General features: G+C 39.8%; 2 protein-coding genes across 3 annotated transcripts in view; one reads left to right on the forward strand and one right to left on the reverse strand.

Moving 5' to 3' along the window:
- Positions 1 to 1,627: 1,627 nt before the first annotated feature.
- DHX29 (DExH-box helicase 29) lies at positions 1,628 to 26,802 on the reverse strand. Of its 2 annotated transcripts, XM_062018014.1 has the most exons (27): positions 26,612 to 26,802; positions 23,140 to 23,213; positions 22,393 to 22,506; positions 21,709 to 21,838; positions 21,167 to 21,309; positions 20,497 to 20,622; positions 19,925 to 20,051; positions 19,502 to 19,663; positions 18,745 to 18,910; positions 17,939 to 18,062; positions 16,905 to 17,501; positions 14,787 to 14,930; positions 14,517 to 14,693; positions 13,793 to 13,933; positions 13,500 to 13,644; positions 13,183 to 13,303; positions 12,248 to 12,332; positions 11,557 to 11,645; positions 10,838 to 10,966; positions 10,007 to 10,082; positions 8,355 to 8,579; positions 7,331 to 7,467; positions 6,619 to 6,712; positions 5,606 to 5,908; positions 4,145 to 4,276; positions 2,640 to 2,736; positions 1,628 to 1,880 (listed from the first exon to the last, which is right to left on the reverse strand). In XM_062018014.1, exons 1-27 carry the CDS (start codon positions 26,790 to 26,792, stop codon positions 1,825 to 1,827), a joined length of 4,095 nt encoding a protein of 1,364 aa, XP_061873998.1. In that variant the 5' UTR covers positions 26,793 to 26,802; the 3' UTR covers positions 1,628 to 1,824. The 2 variants fall into 2 exon arrangements, with proteins under 2 accessions (XP_061873998.1, XP_061873999.1); XM_062018015.1 differs by lacking the exons at positions 22,393 to 22,506; positions 23,140 to 23,213; positions 26,612 to 26,802 and having other exon boundaries at positions 21,172 to 21,309; positions 21,709 to 21,800.
- Positions 26,803 to 26,979: 177 nt separating this feature from the next.
- Positions 26,980 to 27,860, forward strand: part of MTREX (Mtr4 exosome RNA helicase) — a 46,000-nt gene continuing 45,119 nt past the window's right edge. The window contains exons 1-2 of the mRNA XM_062017688.1: positions 26,980 to 27,316; positions 27,645 to 27,776. Coding sequence (XP_061873672.1) covers positions 27,210 to 27,316; positions 27,645 to 27,776 — 239 coding nt within the window. The 5' untranslated portion in view covers positions 26,980 to 27,209. The remainder of the gene's footprint in view (positions 27,317 to 27,644; positions 27,777 to 27,860) is intronic.

A 27,860-nucleotide genomic window follows, 5' to 3' on the forward strand; every position in this document is an offset into this window, starting at 1 on the left:
TTCAAGGAATGTCATTTGCAGTTCTTTATTTCTAGTCCTCTGACATGAAAGAAGGCGTCTGGCAGTACAGAGGGCAAAACTGAGGTCTTAAGATAAAAACTCAACCATTTAAAAGTTTCCTCACCGTAGTGGTTTTGCCTGGGCCAGGTTTTTGGTAATGGGGGGAGCTACAGGGGTGGCTTCCTTAAACAAAGATCTGCCAGAGGCTACCCCTGTAACTGACAGGACTAATGCCACTCAATTCTAGGATAAACCCTGCAGCTGACTCAGGTCTGGCCAATTAGTGACTGAGGTAACACCTCTGTGAATGACGTATTGGAGAAGACATTGTTGCACAGTTACTGAACTGCAACAGCAACAGGGAGTGAGAATGTGAAAATGCCTCCACAGACACCAAGATCAGTGGAGAAGGAAAGGGAGGAGGGTGCTTAGGCCTTGAAACACTCCCCTGTGACCTCTGGTGCAGCCCATGGTGAGGCAGCTGTGTCCCTGCAGTCCATGGAAGCCACTCGCAGCCCATGTAGGAGCCCATGCTGGAGCACGTGGATGCCTGAAGGAGGCTGTGACTCTGGGGGAAGCTCACCCTGGAGCAAGTTCCTGGCAGGACCTGGGAGCCCATGGGGAGAGAGGAGCCCATGCCAGAGCAGGTTTGCTGTCAGGACTTGTGATCCTGTGAGGGACTCAGGCTGGAGCAGTCGGCATCAGAAGGACTGTTCTCCTGGTGGGTGACCCACATTGAGGCAGGGTGTGAGGAGCTGCCCCCGTGGGAGGCCCCATGCTGGAGCAGTTTGTGAGGAACTGCAGCCTATGGGAAGGACCCACGCTGGAGCAGTTTGTGAGGGACTGTCTCCTATGGGAGCGACCTCACAGTGTAGCAGTGGGAAGTGTGAGGAGGCCTCCCCCTCAGAAGCAGCAGCGGCAAAGTCCATCTGTAATGAACTGACCTTAACCCCCATCCCCTGCACTGCTGGGGGAAGGAAGGAGAGTCTCGGAGCAGGGAGGAGTGGGGTTTAAGATTTGGTTTTATCATCTCCCTGTTCTTATTGTTCCTTTAATAAATCAAACCTTTTCCTCCCCACATTGAGTCTGTTTTGCCTGTGACACTAATTGCCGAGTGATCTCCCTGTCCATATCTTGACTCACAAACCTCTCATTATATTTCTCTCTCCCCTGTCCAGTTTAGGAGGGGGAGTGATAGTCTGACTTGGTGGGTACCTGGCTAAACCACTACACTTGCATTAAATGTTGTAGACTTCGGAATTAAAAATGAACACACTTCTTGTCTCTTCTAGGAAACCAGGACTAGTACTAGTTGATTGCAGTTCATGAAAGCGTAGGACATCTATAGGATATATTATGGTAATACTATAAATTTTTAGATAAAAAAAAATTATGACTTAAGGAAACCCACATTAGAAACATTACTCTTCTGTTTGCACACATCTAACAGAATTCCACTCGACTAAGATTCAGGACCCAATCTTTCACCATTAGTACAGTCTGTACTGCCAGTGAGGGTATGACTAATACATTGAGCAAAAGATTAATTTGCCACAGATATTTTTATGCTAAAAAATGCCCCATTTCCTCCTTCCATCATTCATACAATCAGACAAATGGCACCAAATGCATTGTAAAGGCTATATTCATTGTTCATCTTCAAAAATAATAACAGAGAAAGGTGAGTTCTACGCAAAATCATGCAGTCTTTCCACATCAAGGCTGGTGTCAACCCCACCAAGTATTTAAATACTTTCAGCTAACGCTGGAGTGCATATTTCCCTTGTCATTACTGAAGCTCTCCTTTGTTATTGATGTCTGGTTTCAGTTACCATTCTCTGTCTTTATCAGTTCTTTGATGATGAGTAAGACCTTATCATCTAGGAAAGAAAACAAAACACTGAGTGGAAAAGAGCAAGCTTAAAAATCCCAAAACCTAAGAAAAAAAAATCAGAAAACAACTTAAAATCTTAACGTTGTATGCTATGCCAGACTCTAAAGCTAAAACAAGTGATTTCTATTTGTAAAGCAAAAGGGCAAACAGTACGTACACAGTATATCAACTAAAGAGTTTATTAGGTTACCCAGTGAGCTGGTTCTGGCCATTTCAGTATTGCACAAAAGAGATTAAGAAAGTGATGGGTTACCTACAGATATACTAGCAAACAGGAATGCCTTTTCTTTCTCCCAACCCACAATATTCTTCTGAACATCCAGTGTTCAAAGTTTAAACTGTGCCCCTTCTACCCTTTACTTTGGGGGCCAACATTCAGCTCCCTATTGCTAACTTAAATTGCAAGACAACTTGTGTAATGCTTAACACTCATCTATGCCAGTGGTTCACCACACACAATCTTAATTCCCTTTGGGAGACTTGTACCTCACTGTTAGTACTACTACCTTGAACGTTATCAGGGATTATCTTTAAAACAACAGTGCTGCAGATCTTCACACATCTGGAGTGAGCCACATTACATACAGGTTAGTAACAACTTTTGGGATGTCTCTCACAGTAATGAGATGATACTCAAGTCACACTAAGCATACTGGGTGAAGATGCAGTGTACTAACATCTCCTTAGACTTGTCACAAGCTTCATTTAACATAGAGTAGTGTCAGCCGCATAGTAATAAAGTTACCTTCAAGTGACATTTTAGGATTTTCAAGCTTCCTCTTTAAAACAGACTCAATGAGAACTCTCAGCTGTTTGAATATTACTGCTATCTTCACAGGAGCCTATAAAGAACAAACATTTGTGTTACTCAGGCATTTTATACCACAATATAAATTATTAGGTTACATACAAATAGAAATTTATAACAAGATTTCTGCCAACAAATATGTATACACATAATTTTAAGCATATGTATAGTGTATCAGGAAATGACTAGGCTTATTACTAAGCTTCCTTATCTTTAAGAAACTGCTGTTTGCAGCATCACAGCCCGAAGAACTACAGCTCAGAAAGGTGGGGAGTAGGGAATACGTTCCCACACATACCAAATAAGCAGCATATGGGACATTATTAATTTACCAATATCCTACTTTCTCTAATTGCTCTTTTCCAAGGCATAAACATATAAATTAATTTATACCTGAAATACCACACCTACACATATCCCTCAGAAGGTCCACCTGGCTTCCTGAGAAGGCAGACATAAGCCTCTTCTACATCTCTCTAGGAGTTTGTATATGTAAATCTGAAGCCTTTTTGAGGAATTTTTCACATTAACATGCCTTCATTCCCTATTTCAGTCTTTATTTCATTTATATACTGCCTGTGGTACATTAAGTAGCTTTTATGGAAAAAGCTCAATATCCAATACACTTTGCTTAGCATCTCAGTAGAAAAACAAATTCTGAAGTACATTGATATAATTGGCTTGTACCTGGACAACCTGCAGCCACCCAGTGACCATAAAAAAACTCTCCAGCAAATGCAGCTCTCCGGGAGCTGCTTTTTAGAGTTCCATATTCATGAAAATCAGTAAATCCAATTAATTAGATGACTGCTTGTTTGCACCAGAATGCTAAAAACTAAAGTGTTTCTTTAGATTAGTCTTCCTTGAGTGTAGCACAGGGCCCTCAAGAACACAGAAAACTGTAACAAAATGGCTGGCAGGCTACCAAAAGCCAATGTTTGCCATTTAACAGAATTCACAGATGATTTTGGCATGTGACTTGCTTTAATTTTTTCTGCAAAAACAGGCTAATAAAATGCACTCAGTTTTCCATTATCAAATAAAACCCTTTCACCTTGGAAGAAAAAACCCACAAAAAAACCTCCCCAAATACACCTACCAAAAAGGTCTTTTCCATTTGCATTTATTTCTTTCCCAAATTATTAAATTTGGGCTATAAGTAAAATAAATGATATTTTAAAGACAACTATGTACTTATGTTGTTATAGAACTGACTTGTTACAAGGTGCGTATTACAAGCCTCCTTTTTCAAGTGTGATTTGCTAAAATTTCGTCACATGTAAAATTTCCATAATTTCATTTAATTCTCTCCTTCCTTCCTGCCTGCCTGTCATCCTTTCCTCTTGTCTTCATCCCATATATATAGCATTAGAAATTAGGCCTGTATATTGACTGTGTAATACAAAAGCCCATTGAACCACAAAAGAAAATCTTCAACACACCTGAAAGTGGATCCAGCCATCAACTGTCAGGAGACGCTCCCGATGCTGGACTTCTATATCCCCACCAAAAAGCAAAATGGGAAAGGGGGAGATTAAAGTTGTCTCTCTCAAATATACCTTACTGTATCTCACCTGCATATAAACAAACAAAAGCATTAAAAACAATTTAAAAAACCCCGCAAACCACATAAAAATCTATAACACCGAATTTGATTGCTAGTTTTGCAAGTAAAAAATTATCTTTTTTTTCCTTTTAAGATCTAGTCAACACAAGTCATGGTACACAGAAAAACCAATGGCAATTTGTCTGTTCTAGACGACATAAAATACATTACCTCTGAGTGACAGGCTTCTATGCTACCAGTGAATTAGCTAAAGTCACCATTTTCTTGTTAAAATTCAAACAGAAAGATCATGTTAGCCTAGTGCTGTTCAGAGAAAAGATAAAAATCAATAAGCCTGCTGAAGTAAGAAGCAGGTAAAACTCTTCCATCATACATTCCTTGTAACAGCAGCTAGTTTGTCAATCTATATCCACATATACACACACAAATGCAAGCACATATGTAGATACAGACACCGAGTAAACTATGAGGCTCACATATGCTATGTCTGGCTTTGGAGGCTCTCACAGATAACAATGGAATAGCATGGGAAGGAGTTGAAGTGGGAGGCAAAGAAACAAAAAGAGTGCCTCCACATAGAAGCAGAGGCTTTGTGCGTTCTATTGTTCACAGAACAGCTTACCAGCCTTAGCTGCTGCCTTGCCCTTAAGCTATGAGTTTCTTAGGGACTGTCACTTCATGTGCATTAACAAGTCTCATGTACTGTCTTGCATCTCTACAGTAAAATTGATCATTATGCAACTGGCTGTCAAAGTTTGGTTACTAACCAAAAGGTTTGGTTACTATCTCAGGTGTAACTAAATATCAACACCTGAATTTAGCGAACAGCTGACAAAATTTTCAGTTCTGAGGAGAAGAAAGTGGCAGAAGAAAGAAAAACACAATGACTGCTGAACTTCCAAAGTTAAATTACAGAATTAGCTATTTCATTTTAAGCTATTATTGTGAGGTCTGTACCAAGTTTCAATACCTTAGAGTCTGCTTACAATAATTAAAAAGCTGTAACACTTTGAAGTAACACTACATTTTACTGCTTAAAGTGATCATATTAAAGCCAACAACACTGTATCAAAAGCTCAGTTAAAGGACACAGAAAGGTATCTTCGTTTATAGCTATCAGTTTCACCATGTATGCATTTGTCCATGATGTTCAGCTCTAACTTCTTTTTCTTCATCACTCAGTTGAATTCCTTTTTATGGACTTTGGGATCATTAGCTACTAAACACTCTTTGGTGTAAAGTTTATCCAAATATACTGTTCGTCTGCTCTATGTTATTTAGAGGTATAACTCCACCTTTACACAAGCTATCAGCTACATTCACTGTTCTCACTTACCTTCTCCTGGTAAAGTAGCCATCCGTATGTCTGTAAGTCTCGATTTACAGAAGAGGGATGCACTTGTGCTTTACCCTGAGCAGTTTCCACCATGCAAGCCAGCTTTTCTGTGATATCCACAGACTTTGTATATAATATTTTTCCAACATTGTCATACAGCCCTGCAGTCAACACAGCTTTAAGAAGAGCTATTTCGTGGAGAGAAAGTGGTTGTGTAGCTCCACTTCCATCCCATCCATGTTGCACTGTAGGTGCTGTGAACCCTGCTGCTCTGACCACCCTTATAAGTTCTTGCTTCACATCCTGAAATGAGTAAGGTATTAGTAAAATTTAATTTAAAAAAGGTACATACTCCATCCCAGATATTCATGCTTTCCAGGGGAAATATCTCTCAGTAGAAAAATAATTGTATTTTCTGCAACACCTTAGGAATGCTGGCTGTTTTGTAGGAAAACTTTATCTGGAATATAGGATACATGGACATGGTCTCTAGATACATGGACTACATATGCTGCAAATACTAAATCTCTCACTTGTAGTCAAAATAGAGAGATGCATTTGAATCAAAGATCCACTTCTGCTTAGGAGAGTTCAGTCACTCAAACTTAAATTGTAAAGATCAGTTAAAGTATTTTCTCACCAAAAATAAAAGGCTATTTACATGAGTTTGTGGCTCATCTCTCAAACTATTAACGGATCTGTTTTCTGATATCAAGAATAACCCAATCTAAGTATTTTAATTCATAAGTTTTGATTCTCTGGTGGAAGTAGGACTACCTTCTTCATCAACAGCAGCTGCAAAGATGTATAGCAACAAAGTGTGCATATTAAAACTCAAATGCAGACACATCTACCTTGACTGATAGTGTGCACTTCATCAGGCCCTAGTATTCGATCTGTTTTTGTCTTGTCCAAATAGTAGACATGTTATCTATCATATCTTTGAAAGGGCATGACATCATCAGAGGGAAATTTTAACAAATAATTTTCAAGTGCAGAGCATAATTATTTACCTCCAGAGTCAAGAGTGAGGTCCTGTTGAGGAAATTTCTTCTGCAATAAGTCATTTCAGCACGGTAACCTCCTTCTTGTCGAGCTCTTTTCCACCTGCAGAAAAATACCCTGTCTTATTAGGGCAAAAAGAATCACATAAAGAGTATAATAGTATGACAGTAGTATTAAGCTAAAAGGCAATACTGTGTTTTGGTCAGCATTCTCCACTCAAAACTAGAAATAAGTGTCATTAATAAAGATGAATGCTGCACGCCTAAAAGCACCCCAGAGAACTGTAACGAATTTGACAGACACTAATGAAAATACAAGGCAATTTTCTCTCAAAAATTACACGTTTGCCTGCCTTGACAGTTGAAACAAAAAATTCAGGTGTGGTTTTTGAGGCTTAGTGATAATACCCTATAAAGAAAAAACAGTCATTTTGTAATATCTAAGTTTGTACTTCCTCAGATGCAAAATATTAAGATCAACATAGCAGAACCAACAAACTAAATACCTTAAAACAGTAGGAAAAATAGACACAAAAGGAGTTAAAGGATAACGTACTAAGCAAGCTATGCTTTCCTGTTACGGTATTTGGCAACATATTGCTACTCTGAAAAATTCACATGTACAAGCAATTCAAGAGGAGTTGTGAAGGATTAGTTATAGAATTATAGTACTTAAGTGTTATCTGCATCCAGCTATAAGCACAGGAGAGCTCTAATTTACCCGAGGTAAGCATTGAAGATTGTTATGTGGTCTGAAACTGCCATTGCTAGAGATGATTTTGCAAGGTCGGCTTCATCTTTTCGACCAATTGGTGTGGTAAATGGAGATTTTTCTGTCATAACAGCAGCCAGAGTTGCCTGCAAACGGTAAAGCAGACATCACTTAAGAGTATACTCTTACAGATTTATCATACAAATAGCTTCAAATTTTCTTTTACAATAATATTTAATGGTGTTTTATCATCTTCTAAGTCTCAAGGAAAATTTACCACTCTAAAAACTTTCCATGTAGAATTCAGGACTTACAAATACAAAAAAAGTTGCTTATATAGTGCCTCATACTTACAGATTAAAAAATATTAAACCTCAAAACTCACATGAAATCGTTTGTCAAATGACAGAGTAATACCTGATACAGTGAACATCAGCTAAACAGCTGCTTTAGATTATACCACATTGCCAGCTGATACTGAGACAACAAATAATTTTAACTTTCAGTTTTCAGCAACTAATATATCCGTGCTTCAACCTAATTTGCTGCAAGTTTAATGGATTCAGTTCAAGTGTAAACTACGCCACAGTATTCACATAAGTTATCACACAAATTAATTTGCAGTGACTTTATATTAGCATGTTCTTGGCCCACAAACCACAGGGTAATTCAGATTTGGCTAACCCATAAGTAATGAGGCTTTTTCTTTAAGTGTCCCTGAGATCATAAGAGACAGAACTGAAGATCAAGTACAGCTGTCTCCTTGTGAACAATACCTAGGAGTTTAGAATCACAGAATTATTTAGGTTGCAGAAGACCTTAGAGATCACCAAGCCAAATCATAAAGACTTAAGATTGCTACCCTTTATGATGTTCAGGTGCTCTCATCTTAAAATAAACATTTTAACTTCTCACATCATCCTTTCAAAATACCACTTTGCACAAAACCAGGCTAACTTTAAAGATTTAACCATTTCTATACTGTTTTTTAACTTTAGATACAATTTTTAACCTTTTTTTTTTCTCCACTCACCACAGGATCCAAGCAGCCAAATATAGCACCAAATATAAGCATTTTGCCAATCTTTACATTGACAGGAAGGGCTGCAAGGTGCTGACCCAACGGAGTCAGTTTGGGCTCATTTAACAGACAAGCCCCGATCTTCCTCAACAAGTTCATTGCATTACCAATTACTTGCTGCTGTGGTGGGTCTAATGCTCTGGAAAGGAAGTCTTCAGGAGAGCCCAGATTGCATTTCTGTGGAGTAAATAGGTATACATTTCAGTATAAAATTTTATTAGGACAAACTTTGATAGTAGCTACAAAAGGAAACTGGAAAGCTGTTCTTGCAACCAAAAGCCTACGTAACTGTCATGGTTTAGTGAGGAGCAGCTTTTGCTTGCTAACAGAGGGACGGGGCTGCAGTGCAGACTGATAAAGAGCTCTCAGACTTTCCCCTGGCTCTTGGGTTCAGACACACCCCTGGCCTGGCTGGACCAATCTGGCACCTCCGATCACTGTTTAAGGACAGGAATTTGAAATGTGTGGAAGGAGGAAGAACAGGATGGCAAGATGGAGGCCACCATGTGGACCTCACTGTCAGGACAAGACAGAAAAAGCAGTGCTGGACCAGAGACATCCTTGCAGCCTGCAATGAGAAGCAGAGACCCTGTGCCAGACCGGGTGACAGTTGGAGACTCTGGGTCAGAGGTAGCGAGCAGTTTAGACCCCAGTCCAGAGGCGATGAACTGGGGTTGCAGTGCCCTGGCAGAGTGGCCTGTGCAGGGCTGCCTGGTGTTGGGAGACCCCAAGCTGGAGCAAGGCAGGGCTGGTTAAGAGCACTGCTCCTCAGGAGTGCCATAAGCAGCAAGAGACATCAGGAAAGGACAGACTGCAGCCCCCATTCCCTGCCCCCAGCACTGCCTATGGGAGGAGGAGGTAATGACAGGGCCCTGAGCCTGGGAAGAGAGAATGGGTGGGGAAAATGTGATCTTAAAGAGCTCGTTGCACTTCCATCATTTCTCCTACTCTGTCTTATTTTTCCACTGGATATTTCTGTTTTGTTTTGGTTGAAGGTGGACTAAATTAAGTTTTTCTTCCCCAAGCTGAGTACCCTTGTCTTTTTTGTTTGGGGCCATAAGCTGCAGTTGAGCTTTCCCTGTCTTTCAGGAGTTCCAGGGTCTGTGGTACTGAAGTCTAATTGTGGTTTTTTTTGTCCCTGGATGGGCCTAAACCATGACAATAACCTCCTCTCTAAACCAGCCGCTTGGTTCCCAAAACAGAGATGCACCACACATCAGGTTAACAAAACCATGGTTTGGAAGGACTTTGTAGGCACAACCACTGACCAGAGCAGCAGGAGATCAATCCAATATTTAATCTGACAGGTTGCTCATGTTCCCATATATACCCCACTCATTCAGGATGGAGAGAGAAAGAATGGAATTGCTTCCTTAACCAGAAGTCACTTTGAAGGCTGTTTAAGTTTGAATTGTCACTCTGAGGCAAACTGGAATAGCAGAGACTGCTATTCTCAGCAGTACGCTCTGGAATTTCCAACATAGAGGTAACTCAGTTTCCCCCTCTGTCCTGGTGGGACAAGCCTCACTAACTACACTGAGTGCTGCTCTAGCAAATGTTTTTACCTAACAATTAGGTCAGTAATTCCAAACCCAAAACCATACCATAATATGAAGGCATAATTCCTCCAAAGGCACACGCAGTATTTCTGGAACAGAATATTCCATGAAACTTTCAAACCTGCAACATAGAAACACAGATACTCAACTTCATGTTTGAATTCAACTTATAAATTTAGCTTTCATATGCTCATTCTGTGCAGATATTCTGTTATGTGGGGTGGCATGTGTTTCCACACATGGGTAAACTGTCATTCTTTGAAATAAGACGTGTGTCACGTTGGAAAGCAAGAGTTTTAGTGAAAAAGAACGAAAGGCAGTTAGATACAAAATTTTCAATAGAAGTTCTTAAAATCAATAGCTCTCAATCTGAAAATCTTGACTGTCCATTTTAGCAACATGCAACTGGCTACTTAAAAATGCTTTTATCGTAATTGACTCTCAGCTGAAAAGCTGCTTCAGACTTTCAGACAAGAACGGAAAAAGTTATTTCACTGCAGTAATGGAAACTAATTCTGCAGTGCTATACAAGTTAAAATCTCGTATCCACAGATACCACTGGAGAGACCTACAGATTTGTCAGATAAAAAATTCAAGTTCAGGAGGTAAAGTCTGTATATATTTCATGCAGGGCGGTAGATGCAGTTAAATCTGATTTTTCCAACATTCCTTGGTGCTGCACTTTTCCTTTAATACTGAAAATTTTTTTCAAAAGACATTAAAGAGATAATGAGAATAAAATTAACTTTTTTAAAAGTGAAACATAAAATATCGTAACATTTTATTAATATGATATTAAAATCTTCCCCTTTATTTTACAGATTAATCTTTCCCATTTGCAGTAATATTTACAAAAAGTTGTTAAGTTTATAGTACCTGTCTCTGGTGTACATTCGGAAGCAGAATCCATTCCGAACACGCCCAGCTCTTCCTTGTCGCTGCAGGGCGCTAGCTTTGCTAACAAAGGTCTCCTCCAGCGAACTCATCTGACTGCTTTCGTGATACCTTAAAAATTGTAAAGCAAGTACCCGTTCAGATTTCAGAACTGAAGTTTTGATATAAACTTACATAGCAGAATATTGATAAAATATATCTAAATAGTACTAATTTGAAAATATCTTATCTGTTTTTGCAAGCTAAGCGTAGCTGGGGAAAACCACACACCACAGAACCTTGGACACAACTCACTCATGAAAGTGTAAAAATTGGAAAGTGAAATAGCTAGTTGATTATTTTCATCTCCCTGGCAATTTAGAATTTTCTAGCACATTCTGTAGGGCTTTTCACGTTGAAATGAGATTAAAAATAGCTTATAAAAACTGAGAAAGTATGAAAAGCATCTACTATGTTTTTAAACCAGTACTTAATCACAACTCTCCATATATACGAGCAACTCCCCCTGGTGTTCATACATCATTAAAACATCCAAAGATTCATCCCAAACTTGTACCTAAATTTTATGCTGTTCAATGCACTCAGTGCAGTTTTTAATCCAGAACTGTAGTTTAATAAGGATACTACAAAATTCTTGCAGTACTAATCTCAAAAGTATTTACTGCAATCACAGTGTAACTGATAAAAATCAAAACTCTCACCTATTTTCTTTTGTTCTCCCAGTATCAATTACAAAGACAACATCTGGTATTGTAATACCCGTCTCTGCTATATTGGTTGCCAAAACGATCTGAAAATTAGTAACATAACACAAATAAAATAATTACAGAATGTCTTAACACCCTTTTAATTGATATTACAGAATAAGTTTACTTAAAGTTTTTTACTGAGAAACATTTCCTTTGCTAGTCTGATAAAGACAAACAAATTGGAAAATGGTTTAGTCTTCCCCATTACTGAGTAATCTAAAGTTTAGCAAGAACTTCGCACTCATTTTTTGGTTTATAGTATCTCAAAATTGCTACCCAGTCCCTGCAAAAATTGGTCAACTTTTAACTAGCTTTGCAGTAAGTAAAACACCATTCTCCAAGATAAAAGCTACAGTTACAGGTTAATAATAGTTAAAATACAGTAAAGCAACAATTAAAGAAGGTCTCAGAAAAAAATATTAGGTTTAAAAATGTGACTGATTACTGCCACAGTTTTCACAGCACGTTAGCTTCTATTTATTAGAGAGAATCAGATTAGAATTATTTCTTTACAGTGAGAATGTTCCAGGAACATCTGGTTGTTGTGCAGTTCTCTATGATTTAATTTTAAACTATTCAGAGCTGCACTCACAGAAAGTTTCTCCCCACGGTGGTGAACTTGGTCTTTCTAAATATATCATACCTTTCTAATACCAAGAGGAGGTACTGTAAATGCAGCTGCTTGATCTTCAGTTGAAAGAACAGAATGCAAAGCTATCAACCTGTGCCTAGAACAAGAAATAATATTTAGCAATATACACTTCAAATTATGACAAAAGAAAGAGTAACACTGTTAGGTCATTGAGTAGTTCTCCTAATAATGCAGTAGAAATACTATTACTGCAGAACTTGATGCTAATTTGTATTGTCAAAAAAGACAAGTAATGAACGTAAATTCTTTGGGTCCATGAACTCAAATTCTTCATATTGTGCTTCCAAGGCAAGGACTGTTATTGAAACTTTGCACAGAACTATGAAGATATGCAACTTTCAGCCTGACTAATAAAGGCCTTCAGAGATGAGACAGACACAGAGTTTTGTACTTTCCTTTTCTTCTACACCTTTACATTTCAGTCCATCTATGAATCCTTAGAATTTGACTGCAAATGTTCTTTTTATGCCATCATGTTCATAACCTGCAGTTGCCCACAAAACAAATTTCCAAACTATCTGCAATTACAACCTTATACCATTTCTCTTGCCAGATTACTGTGGAAGAGACAGTAAGACTTCTTAATTTCTCTTCTCAGGAAGCAGTCACTTCCATGTAAACAGTAACACACGGAAAGCTATATCCCAGATATGGCAGATTCCATACCCTAAGAAGTGGAAAAGAAGTAGTGAAGTGCTTTATAATTAGGTAAGTTTGTTGAAAACTATAATTAGAGCAAAAAGTTATTACTGTAGCATTCCTAAGCACCTGTCACTTATTATCTAACAATTATACAAGCAGAAAAGTACATTTGTAGCTCAAACAGCTCAGAGGTTTGTTTCCCTTTTCTAGAACAGCTGACCATAAAAGCCAACAAATAGATTAAATCAATAAACTATTAACTTCATAGAAAATATCTGTGTTACCTGTCACGCAAGTTAAATCTTCTGTCAGTTGAAATGAGATCATACAGCTGTTGGATATGGGCAAGGCCTGGTAAAAAGATCAGCACAGCACCCTCAACGTTCTTGAACTGAGGACTTCTATCTGGAAAGTTACAGTACAGGTACACAGTCAAAACAAACTCACATTTGCAAAGAACTTCACTCAACCTGAAGTAAATACTTTTTAGGCTGTTTCATGTAAGAACAAAGTCAAGTACTTCACTACCAGGGGAAAGCACTGGAAAACAAGTCCTAAGGACAGCCCCATGTATATAAACCTCTGAAGAGTTAGACTGTACCCAAGTATGCAAGCAACTCCAAAATAAGTTCCAGGTTGATCTTGTAAGGGTTCATATAGAAGATAGCCTGCTGTGTACGACTGCTGTACTTTGCATAGTAAGGAGTCAAATCGATACCAGATCCAGATTTGATTGGAACACACTCCTAAAAAACAAGACCAGGAAAAACAGGGTCTGTTTATCAGCTGAAAGAATATTAGATGTACAATCCAAATGACATTTAATAAGAGGAAATTAAGTGATATTTTTTAAAAATAACATTTCCAAATCAAAGCTAGAAATGCCTGTTTTACCAGATACTTTGTAGTGCCTCCTCCTTTGCTAGTAATATTTATTGTTACTTCCTCCTCCTCCTCCAAGAACTTCTGACAATATTCCGAGTCCTTCTCCAGAACATAGCCAGTTGCTTCAATTACATCTTCAACATGGAAAATCTTTAATGAGAATTCACAGAAGAAATACAAGGCCTGTCAAAAACTGATCACCACCTTTTTTTTTTTAAAGCTTATGTATAAAGTTGAACAAGACCTTCTCTTTCAATGTTTTAATAGATCTTGCAAACTTTAACTTAAGCCTTCTTACAATTTTTGAAAACCTAAACTTATGAGCTGCTATGAATTTGTTAATGGGCCTCTCCATTGGATCACTAACATTATCTTTACCACACCCTATATAATCCACATAAGAAATATACATAAGTGTAATGAAAAAGTTGCATGAGGGGCAGGTGGAATTCTTTAACACTTCTATTTTTTTACCTAAGTTGAAGACAGAAACATCACGGTGTCACCAATGGACTTATTTTTATCAAGATAAACACATCAAGAATAGCACAATCCTGTAACTAAAGCATTGAAGCTATTTTATATTCTCAAAAAAGGAGAAAAGTTACAAGTCCTTGAAACACATTTAAGACATAATTTTGGCACAAAAAAAAGGCACTGGGTTATTTCCTATTCTGTATACAAATACCATATATACGAACTGTCTTCTATAATCAAAGAAAGATCTACCTACCTCAACAGGGTAACTTCTCCCTGAGATCCTTAAAATGGGACAGTGTGAGAAATACCTGGAAAACTTCTCACTGTCTACAGTAGCACTCATTAATATCAGATGCAGGTCTGAGCGCTTATGCAAGATCTCTCTCAGAATAACTAGCAAAAAATCAGACTGGACACTTCTTTCATGTACCTAGAATTACAAAAACATATCTGTAGTAAGACTTTAGCAGAACTCAATGCCCAGAACGACTATAGTTTCTGCATAATATTAAGAGCTGATAACCTCATCTACAATAACGTGAGATACACTTGAAAGAAGACCATCTTCTTGAAGCTTCCGAAGCAGGACACCTGTTGTACAGTACAGTAGTCTGGTGGCTTCTCCTGTTCTTGATTCCATACGAATTTGATATCCACACAGGGAATTCTTCAAAAAAAGATATTAAAAATATAACTTAAAATAGGATACTTGCTAGAGGTATTAAAAACGAAGTGAGATTTAAACACTGCCCGATTCAGACACTACATGGGTTGCTAACTAAATAGTACAGTGAATTATTACAACACTTTTTTCATACATACACTTTCCTTAGTTAAGAAAGGGAAAATACACCAAAATCTACAATTAAGTTTCTCCAGAGCAGCAAAGGGCTGATTAACTTCCCAGGGTTCTTCACAGTCCTCAAAAATATTTTTGCAAGAGTATCATAAAATGTACAGAACCGTGGTTTTCTTTAAGTAACAAGATAAATTTGCAGGTCCTCACTCAAAGCCAGACTAGATTGCTCAGAGTCTTACGCAGTTTTCTCTGTCCCTAATGAGGGAGATGCCAGTCTCTGGACAATCTGCTACAATGTCTGACCATCCCTATTATGAAACATACCTGCTCTTAATCACTCTCTGAAGATTTTAGAAATCATATACTGTCATGGTTTGACATGACACCCTTTTCTGGTAAGGGGCTGTAAAGATGGCTCCCGTAAGAAGTTTCCCAAAACTCTCCCCAGCTCTGAACCAGACCCACTCCTGGGGCTGAGCCAATTAGATGCCTCCACAATCACTTTTTAAGAGGAAGCTGGAAGAGGAGGGTTCTTCCTGTTTCTTCCTTCTTCTTCTCCAGCTGGTGGTGGTGCAAGGAGTGGGAAGACTGAGAGAAATAACCATGCAGATTCCAAGGTGAGTGAGGAAAGAGAGGAGGAGGTGTCCTGGAGCAGACTCCCTGCATCCTACGGAAAGGACTGGTGAAGTTGAGATTTGTTTGCATTTTGCTAAAGACCCTGCATCAGCAGTAGAGACTAATTTTGCTAAGAACCCAGAGCCAGGGACAGTGACTATGGCCAGAGGAGGACATGTCCAGTGGGAGGGACCAAATCGCAGACCCCAAGCCACGGGCAGTGATTCTCTGCATTAAAACTATGGCGAGAGAGGCCATGTCCCAAGGGAGGAAACCTTTATCGCTATGCTAGAGGAGGCTGTGTCCCAAGGAAGGGACCCAATATCCACAGCTGTAACTGTGGGAAGGAACCCACGATAAAGCAGCTCATTAAAATTATGCCCAGAAGAGGCCGTGTCCCAAGGGAGCGACCCTATAACTGCAGAAACTGCAACCTTGGCAAAGAATCCACACCAGAGATATTCACCAAGGACTGTGTCCCGTGTGAGTGACCCTGTATCAGCAGAAGCTGCAGCTGTTGGGAACAACCCACACCAGAGAAGTTCATTAAGGACTGTGTCCTGGGGGAGGAACCCCGTGTTGGAGCAGGGGAAGAATGCCAGGAGTCATCCTCATCTGAGAAGAAAGAAGTGGCAGAGCCCATCTCTGAGAGACTAACCACATTCCCCATTCCCTGCCCCCCACAATGAGCCATTGAGGTGGGAGGAGGTAGACTTATAAGGAGTAGTGAGCTGGGCCCGCGAAGAAAGGAGGGATGGGGAAGGAAGATCTTAAAGTGCTGGTTGTAATTTTCTCATCATCCTACTCCCTTTTTGCTTTTATTCCTCTCTGTTTCTTGTAGAATAAACTTTCCTCTCTAAGTTGAGTACTGGAGTCTGTTTTGCCCAGAACTGTAATTTGCAGTGACCCTTCCCTGCTCTTGTCTTAGTCCACAACAACCTTGCTCATTTTCCTCCCATTTTGCTGGGGCCTCCACCACCCTAAGAGGTGAATGGGGGACACCAAGTGAAAGATTGTCGTGGTGCTTCTGTTCTAGGTGGGCCAAACCATGGCATATACAAATATCCAGAGGGGTACAGATGACAATTTGTAAAGAAACAGCTGACACAGCAATATGCTCTTTTCAAGAGAAAATCGCATCTGAGAAACAATGTTTTCACTTTGTATCAACAATCCAGCCCCTTGCATTTGATTAAGACTGAAAAAAAGAATTCAGAAGCATCTTACTTTTCCTCCTGGTCCTGATTCACAGCCTAGCTCTTCACAAACCCTTGTTGCAAGACTCACTGCTGAGATTCTTCTGGGTTGTGTGCAAACAATATTACATTTTTTTGATCCTTCATCTAGCAGTAAGTCTTCCAACAAGAAATGGGGCACTTGGGTACTCTTCCCACTGCCAGTTTCACCGGCTACAACAACTACACGATGTTTTTTAAGAGTTTCTACAATCGAGTATCTGTGCTTAAACACAGGTAACTCCTGTCTCTCTTTCAGAAGCCTCTGGTATCTAAAGGAACTTTGCAGCTTTTTGAACAGAATCCTTGAAGGTTCTAAATTATCTGCATCTGAGGTCTCAAGAGAGAGACTGCTGAAGTCCTCATCACAAACTAAGTTTTCCCAGGAATCTTCAGGACCCTCAGACACTTTTGGTTGATTTTCGGATTGCAGTTGTTGCTGTTGTTTGAGTTTGTTTAATAATTTAGCAATAAAGTTATCACGAGGCTTGTTGGTTTCTATCTTGTTTTCCTCTTCCTTTTTCTTTTCAATATTTCTCCATTCTAGCCAGACATCTCGGTAGGTAGGAGGCAGCAACTGATGAACTGACTTTAGGTGGGAAAAGCAGAAAGAAAAGCCTTGTTAGTACTATCACTAACATTTTATACGTAAGTGAATTTGAGCGGCAAAAGGTATGACAAAACACAAAATAGAGAGCTACACTCTAGTTATGACAACACATGTAATAGAGAGCTACACTATGAAAACAGTAAAATAAACATTAACAGTATTTTTTTTTACTTTCAACTGCTTGCATTCTTTTCAACACTGCAAGAATAGTTTTGATAAACAAAAAATTTCCTCCCTATATGCTGCAAAAAATACGTATGACTAAAGATAAAAGCAAATGAACATATGATGCAAGCATAGTATCTGAAACGAAGCAATTAACTGAAATGTTTGTTATAATGTCTGTAGTTAAATTATAAAAACAAGTGCAGAGGCAGACCCTAGGCTAAGAACAGCAACATTGATGAAAGTCTTACTTGTCCTTTGGTTAAATGATAGAGTGCCAAAGTAGCAGCTAGATGTTGAGCTTGCATACTATCTTCTGTTACGATTGTAGGACACATTGCCATCACATCATCTGATGATTTGGTAATCCTGACCCTTAAAGACAAATTCATTTACCTTATTTTTTGCTACCTATATAAACAGCACACATGTCTCTTCAGGAAACAGTAGATAAGTAGCTTTTAACTTCAGCAAGGTATGTTCTTTTACTTGGTTTCTTCAAGAAGCATTACTAGTTTGTAACATCATGTCTACTTTATTTCTATATTTATATGAAGTAGAATATTATCATATATTATAGACTTTTTTTTTTTTTAAAAAAAGAATCTGAATTATTTTGGTTACAAACAAACAACAGCTTCCATACAAATTTCTAACTTACACATTATTTTAAATAATCTCGAAAGGACTTTTGGTACTCATTTATGTAAATCTCATGATTTATTGCATTACTTTGAATGAGAATATTAGAAGTTCATTGTCTAAACTTATCTCACAGGTCCAGTACAGAACGTTTCATTCAGCAGTACAGAATTAGAAATTTATCCTTTCTTTCAAGAGCGCTCACTACAGCATCTTATTGTTGCAGTAGTGTCCAGTCTAAGCACTACACTTGCAGAGCTATCCCAAGTGACATACTTCCCTCGTGAATCAAAAAAGAGTTTCAGTTAAGCTACACTCATACAAATCTGGATCAACATGACAAGACAGAAGCAAACAGTATTTTTCTTTTTAATTGAACCAAAAGGAAAATGAAAAGTTCATAGGAAATACATACCTACATTTCCAATATTTTCCAACTGGAATCTTTTCAAAAGCAGGATTTGGGCTCTTGGGAAAATTCTTCCTGCACCAGTCGATCAAAAACTGTTTTGGAGATTTACCAGTCCAACTTCGAGCACTATAATCAAAATTTCTTATATCTAGTGGTTCTTTCTTTTTCACTAGAAGAGCAGAAAACCGAATTTTAAGTCTCCCGAAATTTATTTTCCATTCCTTTGATAGCTAAGAATGTTTTTACCTTTCCATCAAATGTAGTTTTACTACAGAGCAGTATTTTCTGAATTGCAGAAATACTGGTACTTACACATGACAGAAACTGCCACTTTTCCTACAAAAGTATGTAGCAGTAAATAAATTTCAGTATTTTGTTTGCCATCTTTTGTTACCCAATAATTTAAGAACTTTATAACTAAAGTTTGGTTAATAAAAAATAATGTAACAGTTTGAAGGTTTACAATGAAAACAGTTTTAAAAGATTAAATGGTTGCAATGGAAACTGTAACTAGTTCTAGAAGCAAAAAAAGGGGAAAGGAAAAATAATTAAAAAAATTAGACACAACAGTATGGCAAAAATAGCTTTCAATGTCACATGCTACAATAAATACAGATCCTCTAATGGTGGTCCACCTGCCTTCCCTGTAGCTAGAGCCTGATGACTGAGCACAGCAATATAATACAACATAGAAAAACAAGAACTAATACTGGAAATTTGTGGTATGCTTCAAGTCTACATTGAACCACTTCCAACACACCTTTGTCTTCCTTTGCAGCACCATCAGGTTTTTCAAGCAAGCTCAGATTCAGAGTGGTTTCTTGAGGCTGAGGTGAAGGGGTTTTTTTCTTTTCATTTTGCTGTTGGTTTGAAATCTTTATAGCTGGACTAAATACTGGATGTTCTTCTAGTACTGACATTTCTGTCAGAGAGAGAATACAACTTACACTTGCCAATTTATGAGTACTTATTGTTTAAATAGAAAAGATACTGACCCTCAAAACAAGAAGTAATATTACCGACATTTTAGAATTTGACCCACATAGATTTAGAAAAGCCTGCAATTCAGAGAGGCATAAAAACTGATAAAATCAGTTCATCAATTCAATTTGACTCAGACACTTAATTGCTTAACAACTATGCAGGTCACAAAATAAAACACAGATAATTTTCATAGCTCTACCTTGCTGAATTCTTCTTATTTTCTCCTGTGCTACCTTCTGGCCTTGCTTGTCCTTGTCTTGCTTGGAGATGCTTGCTTGCTCTTTTGCTTCTGAAAGCCTGGCAGCCAGATGTACATACCTCTCATTCTATTTCAAGCAGAATTATTAATTATAAGTTGAATACTGTTATGTTTGCCACTTTTAATGAATTTCGTAATAATAAGAAGTAGGGTTTTGTCCTTTTTACCATGCTTACACAAAGGAGGAACAATTAGTTTTTATATAATTAACAAAGTCTCTCAGAGTTTAATAGTTACTTTCCTAATCTCACTGAGATGTGTTTCAAGAATTTTTCATTTCCAGCACAATGCATTCAGTATTTTGAGCTCAGTGCAAAAAAAAAAAAAAAGGAAAAACTACTTAAGAAAGAAGTTTCAACACATTTCTCCTTTCATAGACTGCAAATTTAAAAATAGACAGTGCAAAAGAGTATTAAATGCCTAATTTTTAACAATCACAATTTTTAACAATCCATGGCTTTCAGATGTATTGGTTTTTTTAAAGACTTCCATGAAGTGTTATTCTATCTTACCGGGTCAAACTTTTCTTCATCTGCCTCCTTCACAGTCTCATTTTTCTCTTCATCACTCTGTTGCTCGGCATATCGCAAAATCCATTCCTTCATACTCACTTCTTTCTCTTTCCCCACATTTGTCTCCTAGGAAGAGTAATGGAAAATACAAGTAATGATAACAGTGAGTGAAAACACCAATGTTTTTTTCCATTAGTATTTATGAACTATTTTCACCAACCAGAGTAAACATCTCACAATATACTTACACAGAACTTAACACCTAAACAATTACAACTGCTGTAAGAAAAAACACTCCAGTTTTTGAAAGAAATCTTTTCTAGGCTTAAAGAGTCAATAACCACAGAAGCAAAAAGTCTGTGGGCAAACTTAAACCCACATTAGTATATAAAGAGTGTCACCTGTAAATAAAATGAAGCCTGTTGAGAAAATTAGGCTATACTTTACCACAACAATGAACTATGAAGAACCTTCTAGACTTCACGTGAAAAAATATTACCTTCAAACGACCATTCCACTGAAGTTAAATCAATATGTGACAGTTATCAAACATATCATATTTTCAGAAGTTTTTCCACTAGTGTTGGAAGTCAATGCAAACTCTGTATTTCAGAAAAACGTAATCCTCTCGTCCCCCCCCCAGTAAATACAAATTAATTCCTAAGATTACCTTACTTTCAGGGCCGTTTTCTTTCTTTTTTTTATCGACAAAGTGAGGTGGAGGTTCACGTTGTGACACAGGAGAACAAAACTTTGCTCTAGGTTTCTGCTGCTGTTCATCAAACTGCTGGCTAAAACCTTCAGGCAAGGCATCTTAAAAAAAAAAAATCCATGTCACACAACATGTCAATAATAATTACTCTAAAATCTTTCAGAGTGTGTTGGGAGACAACTAGAAGAACACAGAGCAAAAAAAGGCATTGATGAAATAAATTTAGGCTTTTGCATTTAGGTAAGACAGCATTTCCATAAACTGGATGGGTTATAAGACAGGATTTCCATAAAACCCTAAGACTAGGAACAAGAGGCTTTATATACTAAAAAAAAAAAATATCCCACAAGCTGTCAGCAATGCTTCCACTAAAGGAACACCATGATGCCTACCAGACTTAGTGAAAAAATATATTTAATTACTACTATGAAGCATTCCCATGCCAGAGCACGTCATTCTTCTATAAAAAACTGTAACCTATTCTCTGTCATCGTACTCACCATCGGGAAGGTTTAAACAAAGCCAATCTAGTGCAGAGTGAAGATCACCACCATATAAAAGTGTATTTTTCATCGCTTCTTCAACGTGCTCAGTCTTAAAAGAGAATCTTTGTAAAGCCACGTATACATCCTAGAAATAAAAAAAAGTTGAAAAACATTACTATTTAATCTAGAAATACAATATAGGCCTGTAAACTCCCATTTCCCACACGCCAGATAACTGGCATTAAATGACAGTAAAAAGTATGAGTTAATTTATCAAAAGGTTGAGTAGAAAATCCTGTTTTGCATCCAGAGTTTATAATATTTCTATTGAAAATATGTATGCATATGTATAAATAAATCTACATTCCAGCTTCTGTACTGAATCTGTTTTCTAGTTAGCAAGACAAACCTATAGTTTTCCAGCACGTGGACTAAAAACCATATGAAACGTTCAGATCAAGTTCCATTTCTCTATCCTGTCTGAAGCTACAGTTGTAGTTACTAAATGCATAAAGAATTTTGTTTCCTAATAACCATACTTGTTGATTCTACTATCATTAATCTAACTACTGGAAAGTATGCTACTACACTGATCTGTACAGCATACAAAAGTGTCACATCACATGTGATACAAGTGACAAGAAATAAGCAGTTTATTCTAAATAAGCCATGGCTGGAAAACATCACTTCAAACTCTACCTGTAGTTTCTTCACAGTAAGTCTTTTGGAAATCATTCCTTTGTCGTCATTTTGTTTTTTATGGTCATTGATTATATCAATAATCCTTTTCTCCAAACTACTATTTATCATTACCTGCACAGAGAAAAATCAGTTGATATAACGTAAAACATTACAATTTCTTATGACATATCAATGCTCTCCATCGCTAAGGAAATTGGACTGCAGAGATACTTCTGCCATTCAAATCCCAACTTTCCCAGCTTTCCATAATGCAGTACACTTTTCTTACAAAATGGACACTTTTTACTTTTGCAAGCTGTATGGTTTTACTTAACTTGAAGAACTCTTTCCTTATTACAGAGAAGGGCATGCACATCTTCAAAGAAATGTACTATTTCAAGTAAAATACTATAAGGAAATTTTAAAAAATCCAACTGGGAAGAACAAAGCCTTTGTCCTCTGCTTACAAGAATGGGTATGAAATTATTTGAATATCAAGATACATTCTATGGCACTATTCTTCCTACCTGGCTTAAAAAAAAATAATTATAGCAAACAATAATTTCAGTGTTTTAACACTTCTAAACATGAACCAAGCTTCAGTTGCTACTGAGGCTGTTGTACAAAATCTGTATTCTTCCTCTGACTTGAAGAGGAATCTGTAGGCACAGCAAATGTCCAAACACAACTCTTAAGAGCCCTGCATGCAATGTATCACTTCTTACTTTGAATATATACGTTGTTTTACCTAAAGAAGATACTTGCCTTAAGAACAGATTTATCTAGATTGGCAGCAGCACCAGAATCAGTTGTTGAACCAAAACTGTAAGTTTTTGGACCTGCAAATTGCAAATAACCATGAATTATATAAGCAGGACACAGAACATTTTTTATAGTACCTACAGCGGATCCAATATAACACAGGCTAGTGCAAGAAAATATTACCCAATTTGCCAGAAACATGTACGTACATAACAACAATAAGAATAATCAACAGCAGGATCCCTGAAAAAGGCAAAGCAAGAAAGTACGACTCTCAGCAGACAAAAGAGACAACAAGACAAAATGGGACTGACTGCTCACCCTCTCTCAACATTGGAATAAGGAGTGCCAACAGGGAGGTAAATGCTAGTAACAGGTTCAAATTGAGCACAAGTATTGAAGTTTTTTTTATTAAAATACAAATCGCTACGTTAACAAAACTCTTGCCACTAAAGCTGGAGATACTATATATTTATTAAAGTCCAGGGGCAGATATGATAGCTTTGCAGAAAAGATCAAACAAATCAGTTTGGGAAGGCATTGAAAAAACATTCCATCTGGCTCAGTCACAATTGCTGGAAGAAGTAAAAATAACTGTCGTGGTTTGACATGACAGTCTTTTCTGGAAAGGGGGAAGGGGCTGTAAAGATGGTTCCTGTAAGAAGTTGCCCAAAACTCTCCCCAGCTCTGAGCCAGACCCACTCCTGGGGCTGAGCAAATTAGACGATTCCATGATCACTTTTTAAGAGGAAGCCAGAAGAGGAGGGTTCTTCCTGTTTCTTCCTTCTCTTCTGTCCCTTCTTCTTCTCCAGCTGGTGGTGGTGCAAGGAGTAGGAAGAGTGAGAGAAATAACCATGTGGACTCCAAGGTAAGTGAGGAAAGAAACAAGGAGGTGTGCAGAAGCAGAGACTTCCCTGCATCCTATGGAGAGGACTGGTGAAGCTGAGATTTGTTTGCATTTTGCTAAAGACCCTGCATTAGTGGCAGAGACTCATTTTGATAATGACCCCATATCAGGGACAGTAACTATGGCCGGAGGAGGCCCTTTCCTGTGGAAGGGACCCAATCACTTCACTGCAGGCCCTGAGCCAGGGGCAGTGATTCTCTTCATTAAAACTATGGCTGGAATAGGCCATGTCCCGAGGGAGGGAACCTGTAACTGCGACCTTGGCAAAGAATCCACATCAGAGATATTCACCAAGGACTGTCCCCCGTTTGAGGGACCCTGTATCGGCAGAAGCTGCAGCTGCTGGGAACAACCCACACCAGAGAAGTTCGTTAAGAACAGTGTCTCGGGAGAAGGGGGGGTGGGGGGGGTAGTAATGGAACCCCTTGTTGGAGGAGAGGAAGAATGCCAGAAGTCATCCTCATCTGAGAAGAGAGAAGTGGCAGAGCCCATCTCTGAGAGACTGACCACATCCCACATTCCCTAGTCCCCACAATGAGCCACTGAGGTGGGAGGAGGTAGAGATATAGATATAGGGATATAGATAGAGATAGCGGTATCTGGGCCCAGGAAGAAAGGAGGGATGGGGGAGGGAGATCTTCAAGTGCTGGTTGTAATTTTCTCATCATCCTATTCCCTTTTTGCTTTTATTCCTTTCTGTTTCTTGTAGAATAAACTTTCCTACTTTCCTCTCTTAGTCGAGTACTGGACTCTCTTTTGCTGTGAGAGAGCAGTGTAATGCTGTGTAATGCTGTGTAATTTGCAGTGAGCCCTCCCTGCCCTTGTCTTAATCCACAACAACCTTGCTTATCTTTTTCCTCCCATTTTGCTGAGGTCTCTGCCCAGAGGGTGGGGGTGAATGGGGCCACTAAGCGAGAGATTGTCTGGTGCTTATGTCCTAGCTGGGCCAAACCATGACAATATCCTACATCAGTAACACTGCACGCCTGAGCTATTCTTACCTAAGTGTCTGCTTTTGGTTCCTATTTAAGAGAAGATGCAAGGTTACAGAGGCCTTTGTTCTGATGGCTACAGTCATTCTTAAACATTTTTAACAGCTGTTAGAAAAATACTAATTCACAAAATTATTTATCATCATTACAATAACAACACATAGTTTGCAGTTAAACTTTAGTTTCTAGAACACACAAACTGGTTTTCTGGCAAGAGCTACAAATAGCAATTAGCACTCACAGGCTAATCACTGTAACTATTGGTAGAATAAGGGACCTCACATTATTTAGACTACACTAATTTACCCTTCCCTTAAGCTGACCTATTCTTCATCACAGCAGATGACCTGGGTGAGAAGCAGGATCCTTTCCAAAAAGGCCTGAGCATCGCGGTCATGGAGGAGTAGGAGGCCCAAGAAATAAATCTAGACTCTGCTAAACGCATGAAAGCAGAGTACCTGAATAAGTTCTATACACCTTAAACTACAGGATTCCAAGATTTTGTATTAACAAGTTGGAATTTCAAAAAGCCTAGTCACTGTATGATTTGCTTACAGACTGCAACACAATCTGTTACTGATGGTATATCTGAGCTACTTCTAGCAAAGCTGGTTTACTGAAAACAGACATCTCACAGTGCTGGAGAATACTATTTTTTCAGATTGCACCCAGAACAGTAATCCCTCAGCTTATCCAACACAGCTAAAGTGCCTCCAGCCCTGACACCACTCTAGACTGTTTTCATGACACAAAACTAAATCTCATAAAATCACATAAATCCACATTATATTAGTTTTGAGCACATATGGAATTACCATCTACAAAACGATTTTCCTTATCTTGGGAGAAAAGGCTGTGGGACCAAGGGCCATTTAAACTAGAAAAGAGGCCTCATTAACACTTCAAAGCACCTAAAAAGTAGATGGCAGGAGGAGGGGGTGACACTTTTTTCTATTGTCTACAGCAGACAAAGGGTAATTGACAGAAGGTGGAGCACAAAAAGTTGCACTCAGACACAAATACTTTATTGTTTAGGTGAGGGAGTCCTAACACAGGCTGCCCAGGGAGGTTGTGGAGTGTCCTTCTGTGGAGGTTTCTAAACCCGCCTGGACACATTCCTGTGTCACTTGATTGAGGTGAACCTGCTTTAGCAAGGACTTGGACTAGATGACCTCTAGAAGTCCCTTCCAACCCCGACCATTACTAGGAAAAAAACCCACATCAACTCTTGCTCCAAAAGAACCGCCAATAATCTAATGGTAGAGTTTTTGTTTGCACTCAACACATCGATGCCAAGAAGGCTCATCTGTTCAGGGACACTCCTGGCAGTGACAAAGACTAAAGCCGGGCACTATGTGTAGTGCACTTCCCGACGCTCAGTAACGCCAAGCCTTGGATCAGGCCTTTTCCCTTAAGGCCTAGACCTCAGGACAGAGTCAGGGCCGTGCGCTCGGGGAGCTCCCTGACAACGATACCCCTCCACATGCAGTCAGCCTCAGCTGTGCCGCTCTTGCCCACAGCACATCCCCGCCGCGGCTGCCCGGCCGGGGCCGCCTCGCGCCTCGGCTCTCGGTACCTTGCTTGACACGCGGCTCCTTGCTGGTGGGAGGCGGCCGCGGAGACGCTCGGCTGCCCACCTCTGCGGCGGTTGCAGCAGCACCGGCCTCGGCAGCGGCTCGAGCGCGGGCGGCTGCGGTGGCGGCGGAGGCCGTGTGGGCCGCGCTGCCCGCCCGCTGCTTCTTGTTGCGGCCACCCATGACACCACTACCTGTACCGGAACCCGCCCGCCTCTACATCCGGGGACCGAGCTCGACACCGCCCGCCTCCCCCCATTGGCCGGTGACTCCCACTTGGCACCGCCCTCCATCTCCTATTGGTCAAGGTCTCAGGTCGTGTGAGGCCTTGTGGCGATGAGGTTCCGGGGCACAGCGTCGGGCGCGGAGGCGTGTGGGTGAGGGACAGAGCGGACGCAAGCGACGGAGCAGAGCCGAGTGCGGTGTCCCGCGGCTGGTAAGAACGCAGCGGCAGCAGTACCGGCAGCGCGGAAGGCTCCCAGGGCCCGTCGGAGCGAGAGACCTCCTTTTTGGGGTGCCACCCCGGAGTAAGAGCGGAGAAGATCCGGGCGAGTACGGGGAGGCTGTCCTGCGCTGGGCCTCGTGGGACCGGCGGGGAAGATGGCCGACGCTTTCGGGGATGAGCTCTTCAGCGTGTTTGAGGACGCGGCCGCCTCCGGCGCCAAGAAGAGCAAAGCAGGCGCTACGGAGAACGCCAAGAGACCAGGGTAAGGGCGCGGCAGGGAGGCACGGTAGCAGTGCTGGGGGTGCTCGGCCGCTCGGGGCTCAGGCCGCGCTCCTGCGCCTCGCTTCGGCTGGCCTGATTGCCACGGACCCGACAGTCAGTGCAGCCCGAAGGGACGAGTTTTCCTGAGATCCCTGGCTCCAAAGCTGTAGCCAGTCCTGGTGCAGTGGGCAACTGGGGAGCGCGGGGACCAGCAGGCAAGCTCATCCAGGAAGAAGGTGCAGCGCCCTGAAGGCAAGGTGATCACTGTTGCCCGCAGGGCACCCGATCTCCTGAGACTGACTTTAAATTTTTTCCTATTCATGTTGCAGAAAACGTTTGGAGGAGAAGTCTCCAAAGCCTGTGACAGGGAAGACGAAAAGGGAAGCTGAGGTCAATAGTACTGAAGATACTATTTTAGGAAAAAAGCCAAAATTGGAAGATGTTCTTTCAGAAGATGCTAAGTAAGTGCCTAACTTGATGTATAAGGAAATCATAGCAACATACTGGTTAGCTGTATGCTAGTTGTGGATAGTCAATGAAAGTAG

This window comes from Colius striatus, chromosome Z, assembly GCF_028858725.1.
Source record: "Colius striatus isolate bColStr4 chromosome Z, bColStr4.1.hap1, whole genome shotgun sequence".
Classification (NCBI taxonomy): Eukaryota; Metazoa; Chordata; class Aves; order Coliiformes; family Coliidae; genus Colius; species Colius striatus.

Bases quoted from the DNA above. Each gene is read 5' to 3' on its own strand.
- DHX29 (XM_062018014.1), bottom strand. From the start codon at position 26,792: ATGGGTGGCCGCAACAAGAAGCAGCGGGCGGGCAGCGCGGCCCACACG. The intron at 13,645-13,792 runs GTAAAACAGGCA...CTTGTTTTTTAG, and splicing joins GAGGCACTACAAAGTATCTG to GAGTGTGTTCCAATCAAATC. The intron at 10,967-11,556 runs GTGAGAGTTTTG...ACAATTTTTAAG, and splicing joins GGGAGAACAAAAGAAAATAG to GTATCACGAAAGCAGTCAGA.